This window comes from Bidens hawaiensis, unplaced genomic scaffold (assembly GCF_021521415.1).
Source record: "Bidens hawaiensis isolate Kalapana, Puna unplaced genomic scaffold, B.hawaiensis_p1.1 tig00006990_1, whole genome shotgun sequence".
In the NCBI taxonomy this organism is placed as follows: domain Eukaryota; kingdom Viridiplantae; phylum Streptophyta; class Magnoliopsida; order Asterales; family Asteraceae; genus Bidens; species Bidens hawaiensis.
Genome location: NW_027491479.1, coordinates 589,495 through 607,983, shown reverse-complemented (window position 1 = coordinate 607,983; position 18,489 = coordinate 589,495). Strand labels below are relative to the sequence as shown.

The 18,489-nt window shown below is 35.1% G+C and overlaps 2 protein-coding genes across 2 annotated transcripts; both read left to right on the top strand.

The window, feature by feature from the left end:
- The first annotated feature begins 4,464 nt into the window (after positions 1–4,464).
- LOC143634091 (protein WALLS ARE THIN 1-like) lies at positions 4,465–7,487 on the top strand. Its single transcript, XM_077102261.1, has 6 exons — positions 4,465–4,738; positions 4,822–4,884; positions 5,632–5,748; positions 5,969–6,383; positions 6,780–6,931; positions 7,048–7,487. Exons 1-6 carry the CDS (start codon positions 4,503–4,505, stop codon positions 7,214–7,216), a joined length of 1,152 nt encoding a protein of 383 aa, XP_076958376.1. The 5' UTR covers positions 4,465–4,502; the 3' UTR covers positions 7,217–7,487.
- Positions 7,488–15,481: 7,994 nt separating this feature from the next.
- Positions 15,482–16,439, top strand: LOC143634067 (uncharacterized). The gene is made up of 2 exons (XM_077102247.1): positions 15,482–15,958; positions 16,047–16,439. The coding sequence occupies exons 1-2, from the start codon at positions 15,482–15,484 to the stop codon at positions 16,437–16,439; spliced, it is 870 nt and encodes a 289-aa protein (XP_076958362.1).
- The last annotated feature ends 2,050 nt before the right edge of the window (positions 16,440–18,489 follow it).

Here is an 18,489-nt window from a genome sequence, read left to right as displayed (position 1 = left end):
ATTTTTTTAGGTGTATGCTGACCGGCACGGCCTGCAACCTCGCTAGGGGGTTTGCAGACTATTTTGCCGGGTATTACCACAGGCAGACACAAGGATCTTTGATGGGTGACCCGTACGTCACACAGCTTGCGATCTCGTTATGTCACGGAGACCTACTGGACGCCTTGTCTATCGCATCTATCCCTCCACGCCTACTTGACCTGCATGCATATTGTGCATTCGTTCGACGGGCCCAACGGCCCATACGACTGACTGATGGTGTATCTATGTGTTATTTGTACGTGTTTTGTATATAATACTTGTTTTGGTGTATCTATGTGTTATTTGTTTTGACCGAACTCTTACAAAACGAGCTCTTACAACACGAGCTGACTGCTAGTAGCAATTATTTATTAATATTAAATAAAAAAAACAACTTATTTATTTTATATATTTATATAAAAAACAATGAAAAGAAAAGAAAAGAAAAGTAAGGAAAAAAAACATAATAAGAAAGTTTGATGGGTTTTTCTAGAAAACCCACCAATGCGTCTATACGTGGCGTATTAAGGGGTTTTCTAGAAAAACTCCTTGGTGTGTGCAGAATTTCCGTATTTATATTCTAGTGCAGTTATTGATCAAAATACCTGCAAAAGTTGCTTACAAATCAAGAGTTTAAAACGATTATTGTCTCGACTTTTCAAAATAAGAAGTTTTAAGTTATCCTTCTTTCGTATATGTGCGTATATATAATTTAAGTGCCCGGTAAGTGTGTGTGTATATATATATATAATAAGGTTAGCCAGGCCGCCTCCCAGATGAGAGAACGGGTTAAGAAAAAACGAGATCAACGTCGCAACTAACCCAAGATGGGAATTCACAGGTTCCCGAACCTGTTTGAAGACGGGAAATTGGGGAAAGGTGAACGTTGGTAAAGGGTATGCAAAGGTTCTAAGTGATATGTGTCATATCCTTTTCGAGACAAAAGAGGTTATAAATGATAGAAAAAGATAGCATAATTCAATTGGTTGGGTTAATGGTTCCCCCCCCCCCCCCCCCCAAAACGCCAATCGTCGAACACTCCTCTAGCACAACTGTCGATCTATGTGAAGTTCATTCGTACCCGTGATTGCATTGAGAATGGTATTACCCAATATAAAATTTCTTGTTTTAACCCTAGATGAGCAATATTTACTTGGCCCATTTACATAATTATGAGGGTATCATGATTCATGAGCTGTGATCCTTAAAAATAACTTCATTTTCTTATTAATGGAAAGAATTAGTAAAATAAAAACTGGTGGTTTTGTGGGTCTTGGTTTGACCAGATATCAAGGACGGGTGTTGGTGGTGGTGGAAGACGCATGGGAACACCACACCTCCGGCTGGATTGGCTCCACCCCCTCGTGCGCTATGCTTTCATCATTAACATTAGTAGCATGCCTACCTCACCTCATTACTTCCCCTTTTTTAAAGTGCTACTAATTACACTCTTTCTATCTTCCAACTCTTTATTCATATATGCATTTTCTACTCAAAATCTATCCATGTACAATGTTTTTGACTTTGTTAATACAATTACAAAAGTACTGTTTAAAACATACACACACACAATATAATATAATATAATAATACGGTCAAGTTATGTAAGATGGTTAAGGTGAGACACTAAAATATTTCAATTTAAAAATGAAGAGGTCTTGAATTCAAGTCTCACATGTAAACAAAAAAAAAGAGAGTTTCAGGTTGGCCATAAGATTTCTCATCTATGATGGATTTCCTCATAAAGGCTAAAGGTGGCCTTTGGTACTTGGAGAATAGAGATAGACGAGTAAACCAGTGATCCAAATTAGCTGTTAAAAAGGTTAAATTTGTAAACCTAAAGATATGACTATTTGGAATAACTTCACTATTTCAGCCTACTAGCTAGCTTAGTAGGAGTGAGCAATTCGCCTACTAGCTAGCTTAGTAGGAGTGAGCAATTCGCGGTTCCGAACCGTGAGAACCGGGGAACCGGAACCGCCAGATCCGACCCGCATTATTATATTTCATGTCTAGTTCCAGTTCTTAAATTTGGGTGAAAACGGTTCCCGGTTTGATTTCGGTTAGAATTGACGGTTCCAGTTATTGAACCGTTAGAATTGGGTTAGGTTTAAACTTTGAAGATTATATTTAAAATCCTATTTATTTAGTAGGCTTTTCATACTTTCATGTACAAGCGACCATCCACGTTCTCACTTTCCCGGTTACATTTAATCCCTTACAATATCATAAACGATGATCTATTTTGAGCCATTCTAATCTATTCTTAATCCCCTTCATTAAAATATAAAATGTTGATATGATAATGCTTTATTTTATGGGTTGTTGTTTGTTTCTTGCACCTTCTAATATTTCATATTTAGAATTTTAATTGAAAACCGATTCTGGCAAGAACCGTTTATCTCGGTTCCGAACCAAACCGAAACTTTTAAAATATGGTCCTGTTTTGGTTCTTATATTTAGCATTTAATAGTTCCGGTTCCGGTTTGGTTTTTGCGGTTCTGAACCGTTGCACATCCCTGTGGTAGGGAGGATCAGCCCAATAAGCAGCCAAATTTCTTCTTCCCCTTTTTTTAATCAAACACTTAATAACATTTTTAACAACCTTTGTCTATTCAAGTACAAAAATTTGAATTAATGGTTAATATATAAGTATCGTGTTTAAACTTGGTAACGTACAAATACACAGTAAAGGAAGCAGCTGCCCTCCATATAAAGTCCGTTTAGTGTTATTTATACACAATAAAAAATTGTTTACTGTAAATGTAAAGAAATTGTGAAATATGTTGATTAATCAAACAATACTTTTCAAGCTTAAGTCCAAGACAACAGGGTTTAAAGAGTGTAATCATTTGTGAAGTCTATTCTTGTATGTTCAATATTTTGTATAATAAGTATTTTGTCATCATCAAATAGGGAACTTGTTGGCCTAGCTTATATATAGATTTAAATTGATTTGATTTGATGATAATAAATGTAATCTATACTAAGAAACAATCACATACGTTTGCCATGTTGTGAGGGAATAATCGTTTAGGTCGTTGGTTTTATAGCTAATATACACACTAACGACTACTCTCATGGACCAAATCATAGTGGTTAAGATGTCTAGATAATGTAGTAACACAACTGATTTGGCAAGATAATTTATTATGATACTGAGAATTGGTTAAACTAATTATAATTATTATCCTTAATGTACTGAGTAGTGTGCTTGACTATGCTTGATTCATCACCTACTTTTCTGATGAGCAAAGTCGAAGATGTGTTCTTTCCTTAACTTGTGGAGTGTTGAAGTTTGATCAACTTCTTTATAAGTTGAAAGAAACACATGCCATTTTAAATAAAAACTTTATTTTTGAGAATGATAATTTTTTCAATTAATGTGGAAATTATTTATTTCAGAATTAAGAGCTTTTGTTTATGTTATGGATTCAACCTAATATTAAAAAGCTTAACATAATATATATGGAGCATTTATTACAAAGCTAGTTTTGAACAAGAAAAAAAAACGTGTGAATCACATATTTATAGGTTGTGCAAGTTGTTAGCCCCGTTTGTAGTGGATGAAGTCTCTATATGAACGTTTTATGTCATGTGACGCTACGTCATTATAGGGGCTCTATGACAAAAAGGGGTGTAGTGGTTAGAGTCTCTTCCAATCATTAACTTATTATTATTCTTTGACAAAAAGGGGTGTAGTGATTAGAGTCTCTTCCAATCATTAACTTATTATTATTATTATTATTATTATTATTATTATTATTATTATTATTGTTTTATTAAAAAAACAAATAAACCAACAACCAATCAACTTCTACCATTTTCCCACTTCTGACGCTTTGTGGGTAGAGCTTCCCCCCCCCCCCTCTTTCCAAACTGTCCCGGGGGCGGGTGTTTCCGACGCTTTGGGAGCGCATTGGTGTTGGGGGGGGGCGCCCCACTACGCATGGTCTTATATACATGGTGGGAGTTTGGGAGAGATGGGGATACGATTATAGAGTTACATAACTGTCTGATATATCATAACTAAAACCAATTAATCACGTTGTTATCTCTTGACGACGTAATCAGTTAAATTAATACAAATCTCCGCCGTTAAGTAGATGTACAAAAGCTTATGCTACTTTCAAAGTTACAAACTCAAAACTGATTTGATAATGAAATGGACCAAATGGTGGTATTTCTCAACTATGATTATGACAGAATTCTATAATATACTCATTAACTCTACAAGCAAAGTATACAACTATACACCATAGCTTATAATAACTAATTTTATAAATTGTTAATATCTGGTCGATTTAATAATTTCAGTGTGCATGCTTAGCTTATGGACCCACATGTGTTGTTCCAACAAGGACATAGGCTTTGGTCCATACACTATATAACTCCCCTTAACACCCTACTCTCTTCACTCGATCACCATCACTTGCTCCCTTCCCCTCTTGTAGTGTTTTACATAACTCAATACTCGATCAATGGCGGATGTTGGCGGTGGAATTGGTGGCGTCACCGCCACGCAAAAAATTCTTGGATGGTTTCCGGAGAGGGTGCAATTGCACCTGGCCATGCTAGCGTTACAGTTTGGTTATGCTGGTTTTCATGTCGTATCTAGAGCTGCCCTTAATATGGGCATCTCTAAGATTGTTTTCCCCGTTTACCGCAACATCCTTGCCTTCATCCTCCTCGTCCCATTCGCTTATTTTCTTGAAAAGTTGGTGCCTTTAATTTTCTTAACGAATAATATTTTCAAGTCGTATGATCTGAATTAAATTGAAATTATGTTTTAATGATCAGGAAGGAGCGCCCACCGATTAATCTTAATTTTCTGATCCAGTTCTTCCTCCTTGCAATCGTCGGGTATGATTCCTTTTTTTTTAAACAACTAACTTTTTTTCACCTTATTTTATCTTAATACATCAAATAAGACTAGAACCCACAATCATTTGGTTGAAAGTCATACACCTTTATCACTAGACAAAGCTAGTGGATGTTGCAAGTATGATTTCAAGACTATTAAATATAAATAAGTCCCTAAATATAAATGAGATAAAAGCTAGAAAATGATTTTTATGTGTAATTAAATCGTAATAATTACTTATTATTAAACTATACGAAAATAATCCGCCTGCATAAAGCGTAGTTGGGCAGGAAGGCGTTTGGCTGCTTCAAGAAATAATAAACATATATTATTCCGAGATTTAAATCCCAATGGCTTAACTTTTTTATCAATATATAATATTTTAAATTATATAACTTTTATATAAATAAAACCATTAAACTATTGTGTTCACAAACCATTTCTAATTTTGTGTACATATATAGTATAACCTAAATGCAACCTAGATATTTATATATAGTATATGTTTATGGTAACATACTATATTATATATATGTAAAGGATCAATCAAAAGAGTTTTCTTCTTTTTAGTTATTTAGTTTAAAAGAGATGAATTACATCATTATATTATATCAATCTTACTTTGAAATTTAAAATTTGAATTAATTGTTAATTTTGTTTGTGTGTTCTCACATCGTGACATGAAAGCTTATTCCATTCAAGTTTTTGCAATAACTTTTAACTTTCTGTGTCTAATTCTTCTACAGGATCACTGCAAACCAAGGTTTCTACTTGTTGGGTCTAGACAACACTTCGCCAACGTTTGCCTCCGCCATACAAAACTCCGTCCCCGCCATAACCTTTCTCATGGCAGCGATCCTCCGGCAAGCTCCCAATCTCATCCATAAGCCCACATTTCAATATAAAAAAATTTAAAAAAAAATCAAATAATAATTGTATTTTAAGTTAAACCATTACAAGTTTTTGTATGGAAAAGTTACTAATCAAAGCCTCGATGGCTATGTGGCATGACACTAACTTGGCAGTCACGTTTTTATTTTTTAGTTAAACCAGTACACATAGTTTAACATTTCATAATCTCAGGATAGAGAAAGTGAGACTGGACAGAAAAGACGGCTTATCAAAAGTCTTCGGAACCCTATTTTGCATCTCGGGAGCGTCAGTAATCACTCTATACAAGGGACCAACAATATACAGCCCGTCACCGTCTCTAAACAGTATCAGGGAGATGTCTCCAGTGTTGAAGTCATTGGGAGATGCCAATGGAAAGAGCTGGACACTTGGGTGCTTGTACTTGATCGGCCATTGTTTGTCATGGTCAGGGTGGCTTGTCTTGCAGGCCCCCGTGTTGAAAAAGTACCCTGCACGTCTTTCCTTCACATCATACCAGTGTTTCTTTGGAATACTGCAGTTTATTGTATTAGCAGCGTTTATGGAGCGAGACCTCAATGCTTGGCTCATTCATACCGGCTCCGAGCTCTTTAGCGTGTTTTACGCTGTAAGTGGATCTCTAATTTTTTATTATTATTATTATTATTATTACTTTTTGAACTATCAAGTATCAACAAAGCGCAGCCACCCAGGTAGGAGAGTGCAGCCACCCAGGTAGGAGAGTAATAGACATAAAAATTAAATATTACAACCTTACAATATTCAAAATATTTATATACTTGGTTTTTAAAGTTTTTTTTCTTTTCTTTTACTTGATTATATATCTTGTTTATTTTTGCTTGTTCATGCTAATAATTCTTCTACTAGATAATTTTTAAGAAAGGTTCAATTTCTGACCCGACTCAAATCCTAGCCCCAAATTTTACCAACCCGATTTTTACCCCTATAAAAAATTACTTCATATACGTATACGGGTGGTTAAATTTACATCTTTTGAGTGCAGGGAGTAGTCGCATCAGGGATAGCCTTTGCGGTACAAATATGGTGCATACAAAAAGGCGGTCCGGTTTTCGTAGCCTTGTATCAACCGGTCCAGACTCTTGTTGTTGCTCTCATGGCTTCGGTTGCTCTAGGCGAAGAGTTCTACTTGGGAGGGTATGTTAATATTAATGGTATTCGTCTAGTTTTAATGAAAAAAACTCGTCTCTCTATATATGTGCCATATAAGAAAAAACACGAATGAAAAGTGATATGAAATATTGACGGTGCAGGATTATTGGGGCAGTGTTGATTATAACCGGATTGTACATGGTGTTGTGGGGAAAGAGCGAAGAGAGGAAGTTTATGTTGCTAGAGAAGCCGCAACTGAATGCCGACAACGATCTGCCAAGGTCGTCGATTGTGCAACCTTTGTTGTCTCAATCAAATGGGAATGTTTGAAAGTGGAAGGTACTATGTATGTTAAAAGGGGAAAGCAAAGCGTGCATGGTGTGTCATTCTAGTCGAGATTTTTTTCTTTTTTGCTTTTAAAAGGAGAGGTGGAGACATGCCTAAAGTGTGATGATTATTATTTATGTCATGATCGATCAGCCAAGAAAATGCTTTTTAATATCTATTTATCACATGAAGGGTGGTGTTGTAACTCTACATTATTCTTGTGTATTTTGCTTTTGAAGTTGTATTTTGTATTGATTTTGATCGTTTTGATGTTATAAATTAAGTTATTTATCATTAGGGTGTTAGTTATTTATCGTTGGATTTACAAGATTTTTTTCTTAAAATATAACTTTATCAACCACAACGAAAACTTATTTCTAGGAATTTTATAATTGCAAACTGGAACCCTAACTAGTTATTTATCGTTAGATTTACACGATTCTTTTCTTAAAACATAACTTTATTAACCGCAACAAAACCTTATATAGGAATTTTATAATTGCAAACTAGAACCCCAACTAGTTATTTATCGTTAGATTTATACACGATTCTTTTCTTAACACATAACTTTATTAACCGTAACGAAAACTTATATAGGAATTTTATAATTGCAAACTAGAACCCTAATTTGTTATTTATCGTTGGATTTACACGATTCTTTTCTTAAAACATAACTTTATTAACCGCAACGAAAACTTATATTGGAATTTTATAATATCAATCTAGAGACTTATTCGAAACTCAACTAAAATAAATCAAAGTTCAAAACTAAATAATAACTAGGCGAAGAACTTTCTTTCTCGTGATAACACCCAACGAAAGAGTATCGAAACGTGTTTGGTTCGTTGTCTTTGTTTTTTTTTTGGAATTGTGTGATGCCCAAGCCAGCATTGCGTCGGACACTAAACGAAAAATAAGACCCATATATTATAACTTGTGCAGTTAAATGGTTAGTTAATTATGCAAGTTAATTAAAGAATGAAAAAAAGATAATAGAAAATAAAAATCAAAAACTAATTTACGTGAAGGCAAGATTTGAATATAAGACATCCAACACCATAATTCAATGCCTTACCAATCCAACAACTTACGATTTCTGGTTTTATTCTTCTCCGAGTGACAAATTTAAAAGAAAAATTCATGGGTAACCCAAAAATTTTGTTTAGCATATTAAAAATGAGTTTTGTTATATGAAGATGAAGGATCTTACTCTGCGAGTTTTTTATTTAAGGGTTTGTAAAAGAAAAGATAAGAAAATTTTTTTTTCTCATTCTTGAGTTTTTTCATTAAAGGAAAATAAAGAGAATGGAAAGAAAAGTTATGGCTTTTTTCCTCCAAAACTTTCCAGTCAAATATGGCCTGATTCGGAAAGAAAGTTTACAGCCATGTACAATATTACTAATTTACCCTATATTTTCCTTCCTATCTAACTTAATAATGAGGACATAATTGTAAAGTTACAATTTTTTTCCCTATTTTTTCCTTCCTATCTAACTCAAGAATGTAATTAATACTTTCTTTTCTATTTTTTTTATTTTAACTCGAGAATGTCTTTTAAATATATAATTTCTTTTCATTTCTTCCCCTATCCAGTCTTATCATTTCTTTTCTTTGTATTTTAAACCCGAGAATGCAGTGTTAAAGTTTTGATGTATACAATACATAAAATTGCACTTCACCGGTTGAGGGATATCACGAGCACCCTAGCCCTATAACACCGCATTCATTTTTCAATGAACCACTATTTTATGTGCGTAAAATGTAAAGTCCATCCCAAGCATCCTGCATGTAACTACTTGTCTTCTTCATGTTATTTTTCTTTTTTGGTCTTTCTAATTACTTGCCAGAAAATTATTAGTGTTTAATTTTCGTTTATTATTTTTTATGTTTGGTTTGGATGTTTAATCTTTTGTAATACATACACATGCTGAAAAATATTATTCTTTTAATATTTTTATATTTTGGTTTAAGCTGCAAAGTTGTTATTGTTAAATCATGATTTATTTATTTATTTTTAATTTTTACTGTCCTTTTGGTTTAATCTTGTTTCTTTGTTTCCTTGTTTATATGTTTAGTCTTGTTGAAGTACTTGGTAACTAGAATAAAGCAGGTAACTTTTTGCTGCATATTATTATAAATAATAATGTTTGTAGTAGAGCACTTAAAATATGTAGACTTAATATAAGACAAGTCACAAAATGATTCTAGTTGACCCAACCCAGCCCGAACCTCAATTGATCTAAAAATCAAGTTGATAATACCAGTTTGGTGCGAGCTGCGACCGTATAGGTCCAAACTAATTGTTTACACATGACCATTTTGGGCTTCTTAGACCCAGTTCAGGCCCATAATTAAGAAGGTTATCATACTGGGCTCTTGGTTTTAAACAAGTTCCAATTTCCACCTCTCATTTTCATAAACAGAATATTTCATTTTTACATGTAAATATTCGTTTAAATAAAAGATAATTAGTTGGGGATATTCCTGACCTCTCAATAGAGTACAAACTGACCGAATTCGACTTGGTTCGGCTAGAGCTTGAAATTATACGAAACGCTCTGCTCAAAATCTCTTTACCTAACTGATAAATACATAACTAGTGAATATAACCTTTAAAACTACTAGTTTCCTTCTCAAAATAAATAAAGCGCCACTTATGTACTGATGCAGTTCGTCAAAGATATGATCTTCATTTCACATATAGAGGCGAAGGTTAAGTATGAACAACCGAGAAACACATGGGGTGAATCAAATAAAGAGTTTGAAGATAATTGTTAGAATTAGAGATAAAGTATAAAGTTTATTTTAGTATGTGTTTTGAGTATTAGGAATTTAAGTTGGAGTAGGAAACAAGTTAAGGTTAGTATAAACAGAGGTGTGCGGCCATTGTATTTTGTGTAGTTATCATTTTTTTGTAATAATGCTGAAAAGAGTCATACGAGTTGTTCAGATGTGTGTTTTGCGTTTGAGTTTGTGGCCTGATTTTTAACAATTGATATCAAAGTGGGGCTAGGCTATCAATGAAGAACAATGGTAAAGAATATCGAGCATGAAGATTTGAGGAACAAGATCACGAGGAAGCAGATACAAACCTGAAAAGAACTAATCGAGATCTTGTGTGACACAAGATGACAAGAAAAATTATATATATTATTTCCTTCAAGAACATTAGAGAAAAAAAAAGGAAAAAAGAGGTTGTTATTTTTGGCAGTATGTCACGGACCATATATTTGAAGGTCAGGATGCTTGATTTGTGTTGTAATGCTTGGATTTGTTGGTTCGTTCTGAACTTAATCGGGCATGGCCTCAGCGGGAAAGGAGACGTACATACCTAGTCATGCTTGCACGACGAATGCATCGTTGGTAGCGAGCTGTTGCCGCTCGCCTGATAAGCCCAAGGCCAACGAAACCAGCAAACCCTAATCATAAGCGGACCGATTGGCTGGCCTTCGGGCGCTACACGGAGTCTGAGAAAATAGATTCTTGACTAGTGGTATCAGATCAGGTTGAACCTCGGATACGTTGGAACGTGTGCACTCAACCAAAAAGAGCTTCAAAATGTCAAGGATGAGTTATGCAATGGTGGTGGGAGAAGATCAAATGGTTTTTGTACGCCGCAATTATGGGATCGTGAGCGCCGCCTCGAGTCCAATGTCAGTGAAGGAACCGTGTTTGTGTTGAAAGTTTTACGGTGTAGCAGAGCCGTAACCTGTTATGAAGCCTGCTAACTTGGAGAAAGTCAACGTCACATAATCCGAAGGCATAATTAACCGACACGGTTAACTCACATTTTTGCTGAACTACCAGGCGTCCCATTTATTAGAGTGAATCATTCTCAAAGCGCATAGCTTCGACTTGCGAGCTAATATGGGATGGCGAGCTTTCCCTTCAGACATGCATGGCATAGGGGAAGATCACATCGTCTAAGTCTTGCACATCTGTATAGGACGACATGTGATGCACATGGACGTGCATTGTTATGATGGTGAGAGAGTGTCATGAACCAAATATTTGAAGATCGAGATTCTTGATTTGTGTTGTAATGCTTGGGTTTGTTGGCTTGTTGTCACACCCCAACTAGCATAATGCGGAAGCGTAAAACGGGAATGTAACAGACACCTCTGGTATCAACCACATTGTTTATAAAGAAACATTACAAACTAATTTACAATATATTACATTACATTGTTCTATTATCGTTTTACATTCTAGGCGATACAAACAGAACTAGTTCGTTAAACTAATTAATATTACTACTAGCATCTTTGCTTCTATTCACATAGCATCAACCACACCTTGTTTCACGTAGCTAGTCACCAAATTATTCCAACTTTGGTATACCTAAAAGCAGTTTAAAACGGGTCAACTACTAGAGTTGGTGAGTTTCACGCGTTTCGAGAAAACAGTTATGAGTAATCACGAGTAACACTTGTAATTATGATATAAGTATATATGTATGTAAATGATGTAATTATACTAAGCTACAGTGAAGCCTTGACTGTCTGTGCTGCGTGCATCCATTTCCCACGCCCAATGAACCATTGTGGCTCCCCTTCTGCCCACAACATGCCCCGGTAGCTATGTCTAACACTACATAGCCAGTTTGTATAAGTATGGTCATGTGTAAACGGCGCTATGTGACACGGAAACCAGGCCGACTCCATTTGGGTTTGTCAAACCAATAGTACTATTCACAAGCCACCGGCTCGAAGTTAATCACTGTGATCATGGGGACTTTCGTGTGTTAGCACTTAGATAATTCACATCATTACAAGTTTCAAATATGTATACGTAATCAAACATGCTTTCCACCCCAAAAGTTCGTAAAACTGTTTAAAGAGTGGGGTCATGAAACTCACTGTTTAGTAGATAATCAGTACTGAATCAGCTCATGGTTTGCTTGATTCGCTATCACTAGTTCCAATAATCAATATTATAATAATATTAATAAATTAATATTATTATAATCTCAATACTAAACTGGGCTGTATATCTAATCTGGGTATAGCTGGAACGCCCAGAAAGTGTCAATAGGTTTAGGTTGTGATGTTGTTCAATGTCTAATATTAAAAACCGAACTTGGCTCAGTTTTCCCGTTTTCTCAACTGGGCCAAGTTGTTCGCTTATGCGTTTAGAAAACAGTTACGGGGAAGTAAGCTTGGGTAAATGTGTTGATCGATAAAATGATTAAGTTATAAAGAAATATCACACATTGGGGTTCCGGATTCGCTACGGGGCTCGTTACCGTTTATTCAGCTTGTTTTGAAGGAAAACGAGCACAATTTATCCAAAGTGTCCGGGTTTTTCATAAAAAAGTTCGCTTTTACTTAATTAATCCAAAATTATGAATTTTGAACACTCTTGGTGTTTTGATATTCCCGCAGGTTCGTTATTCACGAACTTGCCGGTTTTTATTAAAATTGAATTTGTTTAATTTTCAAATTAGCATAATTAATTAACAGTTAATCATTAAATTATGAAAATTTATCCACTTAAAAATATGTAGATTTTTATAAAAATATTTCTGGAATTATTTACTGGTTTATTAATTTATAAAAATTCATTTTACCTGCTATATTTAGCTTGAAAATCGTCCATTTATCCTGAATGATTTTCAAAAATTCAAAAAAAATTCATGGATTCTCAAATTATATCCCAAAATCATCTGTATCAGTTCCAGAATGTAACAACCTTGTTCAATATTCTTTTCGGGCCAGATTCGGCTATAAAAACTCATATGAACGTATATGCGCAAAACACATGTAAACTTTTCCAAATGATTCCAAATTTCATATGTGATCAAAATATTACAAATCTGAGTTCCCCACAAAATTTAATAATTTTTCAAGCATGTTAACTATTTTTCCCAAATAAACGTCCCAATTCGGTAATAAATGTGCCAAATATTCTCGGATGGTCGAAAAATTACTAAATTTTAACAGGGACTCAATGATATGGTCCCTGATGTCCCTGAAAAATTTCAAGACCTAAAAATATGCACATAACAACCTTAACCTAAACAGTCCGTAAACGAGTGATTCGGCATTACCTTAGCGGTTTTGGTTCGTTTTGGCCTTTCTAATCAAGTTTTCAAGCTCTTGTGCATCTATAAAGGCTAGATACAAGTCCTATATCACAAACCAAGAAAGTTTCATCAACAAAACAACCCCTTAACCTAGGGTTTCGGTTAGGGTATTAAACCGAACTTTTGAACCGTAAAAACGCTGTTTAAACCCTCTAATCCGTGTTTATGGCAAAAAAAAACTATCAAACCAGGTTCCTAACCATGTCTATGATCAAAACATGCATATGGACCATTTTTAGGATTTTTACATGGTTAGGAATGATTTTTGGTAATCATGCTATGTTTATATGGTATTAAACTTGATTAAACAAGTTAAAAATGACCAAAAGTGATGCAAATACCTTAGAGTTTATGATCTTGGTTTGAAAGCAGATGCAACAACTCAGTTTCTGGAATTTTTTTGGATGTGAAATATCTTTCAAAGTATGTATAAAAAAAAGGAAAACCAAGTGGGGGGGGGGGGGGGTTTACCCCTTTTACGTACGGAATACATTTGGGCCCATTTTGGCCCAAACAACTAATTTTACAAGCCCGTACGTGAAAAGCCAATCCAAATTTATTTCGGGTTCTGTTTTTGGCGCGAAAAATATATCGGGTTCCTCAAACAGTGCGAAAATGAGTGACTTTCGGCTATTTTTGTGTAAATTTATAAAAACATACTATACGTTTGTAAAAATCAAAAGTATTTTCACGGATCACTTAAAACATGTCAAATAAGTGTTTGGTAAGTCTTTTTTGGCTTAAAGGGTGATACAATGCTTGGTTTGTAACTATCTTTCGCGTTTAAATCTATAGCAGGTAGTTAAACGAGCATGTTTTCGTTTAACTGATTTGCTATCGAACTAAGTCCATAATATTAATATATTGGCTTATATTAAACGTATATCACTTATAGATGCCCCCCCCGGATATCTGGGTCATAACCAGACCCGTTCGATTAATTGTTCGATCGTTACGTAATAAGCGTTTATTTGTTAAACCGGTAAATATGTACTGAGGTGTACCTGGTTTTGGCTCAAATGTCACACTTGTCTCGGACTTCACCGGGTACAACCTCAGTGGGAAAGGGGGTGTACACGCTTAGTCATGCTTACATGATGAATACACTACTGGTAACAAATTGTTTCCGCTCGCCTGATGAGTCCAAGGCATGAAGAAACCAACAGACCCTAATCAGAAGCGAACCGATTGGCTGACTTTGGGCGTCACATAGAGTCTGAGAATATAACTCCGTGACAAGCAGCTTATAAAGAGGAAAAAAAAGAATTCAAGTAGCGATTTCAACATAAGTTAATAAATTAACTGTGGTAAAGAGTTTTTATTGAGTGAATCGAGAAGAGGAGACTGGTGGGATAGCAATTGGTGAGTAAGAAATCAGTCTTGTTGAAGCAGAAGACAAATAATCACTTTAGGTGGTGATTAAACAAGTGGTGGAATCTTGTAATACGATCATGGTGTGATCAAATCCAGCAAGATCAGTCGATTGGTTGATTTTTTTGTGAAGTTTCCATCATATATAAACTGTTAAAGTTGCAATCTCTAATTTTGAGTTATCTGCATGTGATTTCTTTATTTTTATTATTATCACTATTTTGGTTTTATTGTAATTGTTTTTATTCTCTAAGTATATTGGAGGCAGTTGGTCATAGTTTACCTATTAACCAAGAATTAGAATGCTGGTGGGTCCTGATCTTTAGCTTTTTTCCTTTTAAATCGTTCAGTTTATGCATTCTGTTTACATTGAATAAACAACAACAAAATAAATTAGTTCTCAATTCATCTTCTTCATAATTTGTGTGTTTGCTACCGCGTGTGTTAAGCATATAACTTTCTCTTCTCTCGAGTTCACTCCTTCCCTATTATGGAAGTTACCTCAAAACCAACTCTTTAATTCAATCCACTTTGGTTATCAAGTGGTATTAGAGTCTCCATTCAAAATGTCAGACCTGCAACTAATTGGTGGCATGAAGAAACTAAATAACCAGAATTACAAGACCTTGGCTACGATCTTTGGGAAGTGGTACAAGGAAGTGATCTGCTCAACCCCCCCCCCCCCCTTGTGAAACGACAGATGGAGCTATAAAATGGCGAGTCAAAGCTGGCAAAGCTATATTTTTTCTCAAGACAATGGTAGAGGAAAAAATCTTTGATCATATCAAGAACGCTATGAGCCCGAAAGTTGCATGGGAGACGCTAGCAGAAGTTCTGTCCAAGAAATTGATGCTCATCTCCAATTGTTAGAGAACGAATTGCTGTCAATTTCAAAAAAAGACCTATCGATTGCACAATATTTTCACCGGGTCAAGACTCTTAGTAGGGAGATAGCTAAACTTGACCAGCAATCTTTGATTGATGATGCTCGAATGAAACACATCATTATTCATGGGTTGAGGGTTGAATACAGGAACTTCGTAGTCGCGGTACAAGGCAAGCCAACCCAACCGTCATCGGGTGAATTAGAGAATCTCTTGGAAAGCCAAGAAGCCCTAGCCAAGCAATTGAGTGGTCTTTTGATTAGCTCTACATCAACAACAAATACAGAAGATGAATCTCTGTATGTTGAAAGAGGCAAAAGCAAATCCAAGTCAGGCAACAATCAAAGAGGTGCAAACCGGTATGGTTACAAGAATAAGTATCATAATCATGGTGAGAAGAAGACAGTTGGTTAGGATAGAGGAGAAGCCGATCGTAAACAACAATATAACATAAAGAAGTCTTAGTTTAAATGTTATCAAATGTGGGCAAAAGGGTCATTTTGCAAGGAGTTGCCGGGTAGAGCAAAATGACGAAGGGAATGCAGCCACTGTTGAAAATGAAGATGGCCGGGATATGGAAGCCTATGTAGCTCAAACAGAAGATGTTGTAGCGTTCACATCAACTTCCGAGAACCGTTTATATGAATGGATTGTCGACTCGGGTGCCTTAAATCATCTTTCCAAAGACAAGGAACAGATGCAACATTTGTCCATGTGTGGTGGCAACAGGGTAGTGGTGATTGCTGACAATTCTAAACACCCCATTGCCCATACCAGGGATGATGCGTTTTTTACGGGAAGCAACAAAAGAGAGTTGGCTCTAAAAAGAAGTTTACCATTTGCCGGGGGTAAAGAAAAATTTGATATTTGTACCACAACTGACTGATGATGGGTACTATGTCTTATTTGGGCCTAAGGATGTGAAGGTATTTAAAGAATTTGAGACACCATTGGTACCGATTCTACAAGGACGTAAGACAGAGACTATGTATGTTCTTAATGCATAATCTGTTTACGTAGAGAATACAAAGGGGAAGCAAAAGGCGGATATGTGGCACCAAGTTTGGGCCATGTAGGTCTTGGCAAATTGGGTCTCATGGAAAATAAAGAGCTAGTTGTTGGGTTGCGCAAATAAAACGTGAAAAATATTATTGTATGTTTAGGGTGCCAATTTGGCAAGGCCAAATAACAACCATTCAAGAAATCTGATCACCGGGCAATCGAATCGCTCGAGCTCGTTCATTCAGATGTTCTCTCAGTCTACATCTACCAATGCAAGGTGTGAAGTTTATGGTTATCTTTATTGGTGATTATACAAGATTTGTTGGCTGTATTATTTTATGAAAGAGAAATCATGTAGCATCTCGGATTTTTCATATTTATTTAAACTAATTCGAGAATGTAATTTGGATTTTTTGAACTGATTAAAACTTGTATTTAACTTGGTTTAACTTATTTTATAATTCCATAACTTTCAATCATGCCAAATAATCCTTAGAAACCTATTTTCGATTAAATTAACGAAACTTAAACTTCAAGAAATGTTATAGCTGGTCAATTTCGTTTTTTTGGTGTCCAAGCCAAATTTTGTTAGTTATTGTACTAGATTTTCTCATTAAATAGCTTATTTTATTTCCTAATTTGTTTTTAGCATCCAAATCGCTTATATTTGGCATAAATCGAGTAAATTAAGGTCCAAGAAAAGAATTATAACTAAAATACAAGTCCGTATTCATAAATTACTCATCATGCACGAAATCTACAACTTATTTCATTGATTTGGTCATTAATATCGTATTTAGTTACTTAAACGAGTAAATCTTCCGTTTGGATTGATTCTAGCGGCCACGAGTTCGTTTTTATTTATATTATCATATCCTAAAATCTCAAATTATGAATTATATATATCGTTTGCATGTAGTTGGACAACTCGCTTATTCGTTAGCTCGTTTAATCGCATTTAGTAATCGCTTAAGGTGAGTTTATCATTCCCCTATTTTACAACTTTTCTAAACGTTTTGGGGACATATGCGTACGTATTCGTATTTGATACTATATATATATATATATATTCAAACAAATGCATACGTGTTATTGTGAGTGATTTAATCAAACATACGTGCTACTTGCTTACTTGTGTTACCATTCAATCAATCGTATATTGAGATTACTATTCAATCAATCATATAGTGGGTGTTCATGCTGGTGACCAACGCTCGATTCGCTTGGCAACGGTATACATACTTGTTTATGGTTTGATTATATTTACCGCACTTATCACGTCATGCTTATTTAAATTGTTGTGTCAAAACTGGTGATATTCTCACTCAACTTTATGTTGACAAAACTCCATTTTATACGCATATGCAGGTTGCTTGTATTGAAGATTGAAGTTTGGACATGTAGACAAGACCTTAGGATATAATCAAGTTAACCTTTATTTTGAGCTTATAATTGTATATTTAAGTTGTTTATTGTATTTAGATATTGTATGTATAATTGAAATAAAATAATTAATTAGATATTGTCACATTTATATTATGATAATATCTTCGAGCTGTGAGCAATCGGATCACGCCTCGACATTTTCGCCTTAGGTTGGGGTGTGACAAATCAGAGGTGTTCTCTAGGTTCAAAGAATTCAAAATTGATGCTGAAGTGATGACGGTTGCAAAGTTTATTGCTTGCGATCAAACAACATGGGTGAATATTTGGCAAGTGATTTCAGCAAATTACTTGTGAAATAAGCTAATTAAGAGGCCATTAACGTGCCCTAATACGCCATAGCAAAATGGCATTTTAGAACGTAAGAACATGCATGTTGGAGAGGTGTCGAAAAGCTTATAAAAATATGTCAGGCTGATTTCTAGCGGAGGCGACGAATACAGTTGGGTATATAATTAATAGACTACCATCTCAAACGCTCAAATTATGTT

Bases quoted from the DNA above. Each gene is read 5' to 3' on its own strand.
- LOC143634091 (XM_077102261.1), top strand. From the start codon at position 4,503: ATGGCGGATGTTGGCGGTGGAATTGGTGGCGTCACCGCCACGCAAAAA. The intron at 4,885-5,631 runs GTATGATTCCTT...ATTCTTCTACAG, and splicing joins TTCCTCCTTGCAATCGTCGG to GATCACTGCAAACCAAGGTT. The intron at 6,932-7,047 runs GTATGTTAATAT...TTGACGGTGCAG, and splicing joins GAAGAGTTCTACTTGGGAGG to GATTATTGGGGCAGTGTTGA.
- LOC143634067 (XM_077102247.1), top strand. From the start codon at position 15,482: ATGGGAGACGCTAGCAGAAGTTCTGTCCAAGAAATTGATGCTCATCTC. The intron at 15,959-16,046 runs GTTGGTTAGGAT...TGTGGGCAAAAG, and splicing joins ATCATGGTGAGAAGAAGACA to GGTCATTTTGCAAGGAGTTG.